The sequence below is a fragment of the Nilaparvata lugens genome, unplaced genomic scaffold (assembly GCF_014356525.2).
Source record: "Nilaparvata lugens isolate BPH unplaced genomic scaffold, ASM1435652v1 scaffold9057, whole genome shotgun sequence".
NCBI classification, from domain to species: Eukaryota; Metazoa; Arthropoda; class Insecta; order Hemiptera; family Delphacidae; genus Nilaparvata; species Nilaparvata lugens.
The window spans coordinates 234-9,210 of record NW_024094800.1 but is presented as its reverse complement, the minus strand read 5'-3'; the positions used below and the strand labels follow the sequence as shown (position 1 = coordinate 9,210).

Genomic DNA, 8,977 nt, shown 5'->3' with positions numbered 1-8,977 from the left:
TCTTGTTTCAATTTGACTATTGACCAGTATCAGATCAATTTGATTTAACAACAAGGAGCAAGAACCAAGAAGTAGTATCCCTGGGCTAGACTTCAGTATTGAAGAGAATTTACATTATAAAAATGCTGACATTTCTTTTATTTTTAACATTACTTACAGACTTCTCTTTGATAAGAACACTCGAACTACTTTTTTTCTCTCTACGCAGCGAAGTGAGATAGGCTTGTTCTTCAACACTTTCGCCATGAATTAGGAAGTAGACAGTTATCTGGTACACAGGTCTGCCGCTTGGAAGCACTGAAAAAGGCAATGTTGCATGTTAAATAAATTACTGAAATATTAAAAAAATCTGGTGTGGTACACTCACACAACTTTCCTTGTTCATATTTGAAACTACGGTCAGACTTTTGTTATGTGTATATAATTGTTTTCAGAGTACTTTTTCCTTTGTGTAATTGTGAAATTCGATGATTTTTTTTAGTAGACATTTTTTAAAGTAGTCAAAACAGCTGTTCTACAGATGAAATATCTCGACTATGTGTCTTTTTATGAACTGCTCTACCTACGTACCTCATGCACGAGAAGGTTACAAGTCCATTTCTCAAGGATGGGGTGGACCCCCCATTAGTTTCCCAGAAAAGAGACTCATGCCAGTTAATAGAGTAGGCTAATATAACACTATACAGAATGTTGAAAAAAATCGTCATTTTGAAAAATCGTGAAAAACATGGTTTTTTTAGTAATTATCCGCCATTTTTCTCAGTATATTACGGAGCTCCTGCAATTTTCTCAGAAATGAGACTCATGTCAGTTGATAGGGCTTATAAATAGCTATCCATGGTATGAATTGAAGAAAATCGTTAGAGCCGTTTTCGAGAAAACCGTGAATAACATGGTTTTTTAGTGATTATCCGCCATTTTTCACAAGATATTACGAAGCTCCTGCAATTTTCCCAGAAATGAGACTCATGTCAGTTGATAGGGCTTATAATAGCCATCCATGGTATAAATTTGAAGAAAATCGTTACAGCCGTTTTCGAGAAAACCGTGAAAAACTGGTTTTTTAGTAATTATCCGACATTTTTTCCGCCATTTGGAATTGATTTTATTGAATTTCTTATTGTCAGATCCTCATGGTATAAGGACCTTAAGTTTGAATTTCAAGTCAATCGGTTGATTAGGAATGGAGTTATCGTGTTCACAGAATACACACATACACACACACACACACACACACACACACACACACACACACACACACACACACACACACACACACACACACACCACACACACACACACACACACACACACCACACAGACCAACACCCAAAAATCATGTTTTTGGACTCAGGGGGACCTTGAAACGTATAGAAAACTTGAAATTGGTGTACCTCAATTTTTTACTTTCCTTGCCCTACTATCATAGGTAAGGAAAGTATTGCTTTCCAAAAAAAATTAAGGTACCCCAATTCAAGTTTACTATACGTTTCAAGGTCCCCTGAGTCCAAAAACATGATTTTCCTCAATTTTTTTTGGAAAGCAATACTTTCCTTACCTATGGTAATAGGGCAAGGAAAGTAAAAAGAGCACTCATCAGAGTCACCATAGAAGAAAGTTTCTTCTATGGTGAGTGGATGTGAGTGAATGGCTGCATTCACAAGAACATACAGGGATAGTGAATTTATCGCCGAGATTCGTTTCAAAAATAGAAAATATCGACACTAAAATATAAAACTATATGCACTATAATGCCTAGTACACATGTCACTGGTGCAGTCACTGGCCTAGCCTGGTAATGCCCAAGAATAGTATGGTTAGAACGTAAACAGTACAGTGCGTCTTATCGCTTCTAGTTCCCCCCTCTCTCTACATTTGGTAGAGAGTTAGTGGGGAGGATATTTTTAATATTCTTTCCGAAGAATGGACATTGATGTGTCCAAAGCTCCGCCAATTTATGTAGATGCATAACAATATGATTATTATCTATAGTTATTATATTACAAATTGCTTTTTCATATTGTCACAAAGTGAATTTTTGTGACGGATGGAGAGCCGTCGACTAATGCATAATTTAGCGAATTTATTCTGTTTTAGAATAGGAATAGGATCGACTTCCAGATATATTTTGTTAGATTTGCAGTTGTGCACATGCACATTATCACCATCGCCGTCAACCCCTTTAAATCATCAGCAGCGGATTCATCTAACCAGATATTTCCAGATCTTGTTACCACTCGGCTACCGAGTTGAGTCGGTATCGCTCTTCATGAAATTCTGGAATAGAAATATTGTTTACCGGCCTGAATTAGTGTAGCAATTAATATCATTGTCATCATTTGCTGCACCCTTAGAATCAGGAGCAGCTGAGTCAAAACCCCGTCACATGACGAGTGGCGTGATCGTCTTTTCAGACTCTCATTGGTCAGGAAGCTTTTTTCCCCCGGCCTCCTAATTTTCAGCGACCCGGTGCAGCTCCAAGAAGACGAGAGAGAAGCAGTTGTTCGGTGAACGGGTTCGTGTACGGCTGCGTTCCGAGCGGCGCTCCTAATAGTGGTGTACTAGAGGGTTAATATTCCATTCTGTATTTTGTGAATGGAATATTGTATGTCGAATTGCCGACTGTATTTGAAGATAGAATTTCTGGGGGATTTTCTTTCTTGTTGGTTATTTTTCCTAAATTCGTATCACTGGGGTGAACGAGTTATCCTTGGTTTTGAAACCTGTAAGGGATCTCAAGTTTGAGCTACAAATAGTTGAGTGGGAAATTTAGCTAGGCTCTTATAGCGGATTATTTTTGAGGGCTTAATTCTTAAGTCTCGACTCTGTCGCTTCACGACGTTTTTAATTATAATACGGGAAGTGGGAATCGGTTCGCTATTCTCCGTATCAGTATCCACGTCATTTCAGGTAATTGTATGTCAGGACTGGTAGTCCGTATATTTTTCCTTCTCTGTAGTAAGGTGGCCTTTAGTTTAAAGAGTAATTTTCTCCATTGAGTTTTTATTCTTGTAGGGAAATCCCGTCCTTTTTAAGAATAGTTTTCTCATTAATTTTTATTCTTGTGGAAAATCCCTGTCCTTTTGAGAAAAGTTTTCTCGTTTAATTTCTGTCCCTGCAGAGAAATTATTATCATTTATAGTAAGTTTTCCTTGCTTGGTTTTCATACTATAGAGTGGCCCAGTATTTTAACTTTCTTAGCAGTTTCTGACTTGCTGTAATACCTAGTAGGAAATTCCAATCATTCCTAGAGAACTCAGGTACAGCTTGAGTTCGTCCTTGTCGAAGTGGTAGACTGCGACGTCCTTTCTCTTTCTTTCTCTTCACTTTCCCTATTCTAAAATCCTTCTAGCTCTCAGGTACAGCTTGAGGACTTCCTCGCCGAAGTTGGTAGACTGCGACGTCCTTTCTCTTTCTTTCTCTTCACTTTCTATTCTAAAATCTTCTAGCTCTCAGGTACAGCTTGAGGACTTCCTCGCCGAAGTTTCTAGACTGCGGCATCCTTTCTCTTAATTCTTCCTGTGTTAAAATCCTTCCTGATCTCAGTTCCAGATTCGAGATCGTCCTAGTCGCGGGTTTTCAGACCCGCGAATCTTTCTAAAATTCTTAGAAACCTGTCTTCTTTAATAGCAAATATTATTTGCTGGTTTTCCCTGTGGAAAATTCACGAATTTTCCCGTGATCTCAGTTGCAAATTAGAGATCGATCTTGTGGTAGTCCTTAGACTGGCATTACTTGGAAAAGTCTATTGAAATCTTTTACTGAATTAGGAGTCTCTGACTCTATATTTTCCTTGTGGAAAATCCTGGAAAAATCCTTTCCTACCCTGACAACGACAGACTGTTGTCTTCCCGATATTATTCTACAGACTGTGTCTGTGAAATCTATCTATTATGACGTGTCTTTCACAATAATATTCTATCCTCTCATAATAGTCGACATACTGACTATGATTTAAAAGCGTTTCGGACGATTGAGAGTGATTCCCATACCCTTAAGGGCAGTCACAGATTGGCCCTTATAACCGGCGCGCAGTCATCAGATTAGCGCGGAAATCCTGTTTAGCAGTTTCAGAATTGCTGAAAATCCTTTCGCAGCTGCAGGCTCGCGATTCAGAAATCCGACACCCGAAACCTTATCCTCTAAGCTTTAATTACACGTAATTGAAATTGATATACTGTATTTAGCTAGCAGGTCCAGCTTGCTGAGAGCTAGAGCGCAATTCTCAGATTGCGGATTATTGAGCAGATATTATTTGCTGTAGAGAATAATAATCTTATTAGATTCTCTGTTCCCTATACCCTATACCGTATACCTCATACCCTGCACCCTATTCTCTATAGCTTACACCCTATACCGTGCCCTATTTAACCACATCTTAAATACTACTAATAACTCCATAGTTCCGTCATACCTTTACCCATAGCTCTCACCTTAAACCCCATAGAAAAACCACATCCGGGCTTGCAGGTACAGCTTGCTCGCCGTCAATTCGCAGTTGGTTCAGATGCGTACTACCTTTAGAAATAGAATTATTGGTAGGGATCTGATAGTCAGATCCGTTCCTTGTGTAGATTATCTTAATCTCCCTTAACAACCACCCTGTATTCCAAAGGCCGAGGGCCGAATCGGCCAGCAACGGCACGGGCAAACACTCTTCCCCTGAAAGTAAAAATCTCGCGAAAGAAGCAGAGGGTAAAGAATCAGGATAGAGGGAGAAGTGTAGGTCCGGTAACTCCACCTGTCAGTACGGTTACTGACACCGACCCATATCGACTGTAGCTAGTCCGCGTTGTAGCAATACTTCGCAATTATTAGGAAACCTAGAGGGTGGAATAGGTCATGCTAATAATATCATATACAGTTCAATAATTATTTTCTTAGTCTCTATTATGTAAATTCATCTATAATTTTGCCTGTATGTAAGCTATTGTATATAAGTGTATAGCCAGTATATATTGTAATCTACATAAATAAAGTACTCAATCAATCAATCAATCTCTACCTAGCTCTGTCTATCTTCCAGGAGTAGGAGAAGGGTGCTTTTCCCCGGCAAAGCTGAGTGAGAACAGTCATCGTTAAAACCGCAACGTTACAACCGCATCAAGTAAGTCAATTCCGCATTTTATGTGTTTTCCCTGTCCTCCGTATTCTGTTAACCCCTCAAAGTTACCCGCGCTGTTCATAGTATATGACTTCAATATAAATTCTTGGGTAATGCCTATACTCCGTACTAAATTACATTTGACTTGAAAGAATATGCGCCGCAGAAAAACTGATTGATTGATTGAGTACTTTATTTATGTAGATTACAATACATACTGGCTTATACACTTATATACAATAGCTTACATACAGCAAAATTATAGATGAATTTACATAATATAGACTAAGAAAATAATTATTGAACTGTATATGATATGGAAAGTAATTTGTAAATATAATAACTATAGATAATATATTGTTAGCATCTAAATAAATTGGCGGAGCTTTGGACATATCAATGTCCATTCTTCGGAAAGAATATTAAAAATATGCTTCCCACTAACTCTCTACCAAAGAGGGAGATCAGCCAATCAAAGTGATGGATAGAGTCATAGTAGGTGGAGTCGCAGTTGCCAATTTGTCGATTAGAATCAGTTGAGTCAGTGCTTGCAGAGAGGAAACTTCGTAAGTTTAACATGAGCGCTTGATACTCACTAGAAATTATTTTAGAGCCCTGGCCGGTTCAGAACGGCAACATCGTCGCCGTTGTATCCCTACCGCTCTATGGTAAGGAAGTCCAATGGTAGCAAGCATTCAAAAGGCACACCAGTGTTTAATGTTAAGTCGGGCCCAGGCCACAACTCAAGTTCTGTCGTAAATGTCAAAAACTCTTTAAATAAGGATGATAAGCCTTCTCTGCTGCGCATGTCCATCCCAAGTCAAAAGTAATTTTGTACAGAGTATAGTCCACATCTAGGACAGCGCTGGCAAACGTCCCATCCACACACTGGTTTGGTCGTCATTGTGACCTTCATTGGGAAACATGTGGGTGCGGCATAAAGGTACTGAGAGATAGAGTTAGAGGTAGGGAGATAGACGTTAATTATTTATTATGAGGTTTGAGCCTGAGGTAACTGATTTTTCAATTATCTTACACTCATTTTTACTGGTTTCTCTATTGTATTTTGAATGAAAAAAACGGTTAAAAGAACTGAAGTTCGGTTAGTAGGAAATTGAAATTTGAAAGTTTTAATTGAATCAATTTTGTACCCACCTCGATTTGTCTTATCGAATTAGATGGAGTGAAATTGATTGATAAGAAATTGAAATTTGAAAGTTTTAATTGAATCTAATTTTGTACCCACCTCGATTTGTCTTATCGCTGTTACATCGACATCGTACAACACTATATAGAGTGGATGCAACAGTTTCAATGAATTTGGCAGAGAGAGCGTATCTCCATCTTGTTTGAACTGTTGTAAAACAATCACTGGCTCGTGTTTTCCTACCAGTTGTTCCTGGAAAAATATGATAGAATAGATAAATAATGAAGTTTTGGGGTTCATAGAGATTTTAATTTATGTTGAAGTTTGATTATTTACAGCTGCAATATCAAAGGATTTCTTGCATCGACAAACTGTATGCTGACAGATTGAATAATTATTACAATACACATAATACAACACTACGAATTTAGTTTTATCATAAATGTAAGCATACATTAGTCAATAGTTTTCCATTACATATTTGTTTTATTATCTTTCACACTTGTTTTCTTGGTTCTTATTTTGTACTAAAAGTAAATTCTATTATTATGGCGATTCTGTTGCTTAAGCTGCCATTTTGTCACACCGTGAGGGGAGGAGGGACTGTCTAGCTGGGCCAATGGCAGGCGTTCATGCCCTCGACCAATAGCAGTAATCACCTACTAGTATAAATTCTGCTGCTCTTGTATTTAGTTTTAGTTTATCAGAGATTGACATGGTGTAATACCGAAACCGGTCTTTCTAATTATCATAAATCAGTGGTTTTTTGACAATTTCTTAGCCTTTTCGTTCAATATGAATAATTACTACAATATCAACTTCTCAATACACAAAAAGTGAAATAGTTTAAATTTTTGGAACAGAACATTTTAAATTCGGTAGAGTTCAATCCATGAGATTCAGAGGATAAATTCTTCACGGTATTGCTGATTGAATAGAACAAAAATCTTTTGAAAATGTCAATTTTTGAGAACGTAATTCAAATACCCAAAATAACTCACTAAAAGTTATTTTGGTAATTTTTAGTAAATTGAATAACTTTCTCAGAAATTTATATCTTCGGAAAATTTTTGTTTTATTTAATCAAATGCCATGAAGAATTCATCCTCTAAGTTTCATGGATTTATCTTTACCTAATTTGTGTTCTGTAATAAGGTTGTCCCAAAAATTAAACTTTGGCGCTCATATCTCCGAAAAAGTAATGATTGGAATAGTTATTTGTGCAACTAGTGCGCAAAGTGTCAGTTTGCTGCACCGAAAGAAACGTTTACGCCCGAGCCGTAGGCGAGGGCGGAATGGTTTGTTGAGTGCAGCAGAGGAACTTTGCGCACGTATTTCACATTAAGTTTTTCCTACAGTTACCATTGAATATGAAAAGTGGGTAATTATGGGTAAAATTGTCTGAAATGCATCAAATGTTTTTCTGTGTAATTTTATTATTGATAAAAACCTTAATCCTAAAATCCTAAAGTCCTCGTTGTCCTTGGTTATAATATATAATGAATAATAATTAGCGCGTTGTGCTTCGTTTCACCTCTGCTCACTATAGCAGCCACAGCAGTCACTGTTACCAACTTCATTTTGATTTTGCTGCACTGGTGCTCCATATAACCTACTAAGTATTTTGCGTTGCCATGTTGCAAATCTGGAGTGCAGAAAATTTTTTCCCGCACTAGAGCGGAAAAGTGATTCTTTGCGTTCTGTAATCAGTGCAGCAATGGTCACTTTTCAACGTAACTGTAGGAAAAAAAATGTTTCCCTGAGAAAACTATTTCATTTTGATAGCTTGGTGATATACAAATCGAAAAACTTTGAAAAATATCACGAGTAGAAAGTTTATTTTCAGCCTTAGGCTGTGCACAGCCTTAACTGAGTACTTCTTATGAGAATCTTCTACCAGTTCAATGGGAAGAATATTTTCACTGAACCGGATACTGATACGTGGTAATCCACGTTGGAAATGAGGAGACTCACCTGAGTGCACTGAGTGAATGTAGCCTCCATATCAACATCGCCATCCTCCTTGGACTGATCGTCGATTTGGGTCATGGTTTGTGTGAGGGTCACAGTGGTCAACATCTCTTCTTCATCTGCATTCTCTTCACTGTCAGCTTCCGCCTCCGAGGTTCCACTTTTCGTAGCAGTGAACTTTGATTTACTTTTCGTCGCAATCAATTTGGCATACATCTGAGAAAGCAGTTTACTGCTGCCTGTGTGAGGTACTGGAAAGATGAAATAGAATATCAATCATTAGAATTATATTCAAGCTGTTTCTAATAATGTATGAGAATAATTTATTTGAATCTATATTTTTATATATTATATAAAAGAGAAATAGCACTCACTCACTCATCAACAGAACTAAAAATCTACTGGATCAAAGACGTTCGAATTTGGTAGGTATGTTCACTTGGCTGTCTAGACGCGCGCTAAGAACGGATTTGGAAAAAATACAAAGATAATAAGAAAACAAAGATATTGTGAAATTTCACTAAAAATGTATTAAAAACTTTAAAACAGAACCATGGTTTCACGTAGTTAACCAACGCATCATAACCATGGTTCTGTTTTAAAGTTTTTAATACATTTTTAGTGAAATTCGACAATATCTTTGTTTTCTTATTATGGAGAGATTTCACAACATCATCATCAATTCTACTAATTTTATTAAAATACAAAGACATTTTATCTGGTTTTTTCTAAGCTTTTCATGAACCAGCTATTGA

At 37.3% G+C, this 8,977-nt stretch overlaps 1 protein-coding gene across 1 annotated transcript; it reads right to left on the bottom strand.

The window, feature by feature from the left end:
- Positions 1 to 212: 212 nt before the first annotated feature.
- LOC120349289 (DNA repair endonuclease XPF-like) lies at positions 213 to 8,459 on the bottom strand. The gene is made up of 3 exons (XM_039419252.1): positions 8,226 to 8,459; positions 6,351 to 6,503; positions 213 to 297 (listed from the first exon to the last, which is right to left on the bottom strand). The coding sequence occupies exons 1-3, from the start codon at positions 8,436 to 8,438 to the stop codon at positions 265 to 267; spliced, it is 399 nt and encodes a 132-aa protein (XP_039275186.1). The 5' UTR covers positions 8,439 to 8,459; the 3' UTR covers positions 213 to 264.
- Between the last annotated feature and the right edge of the window lie 518 nt (positions 8,460 to 8,977).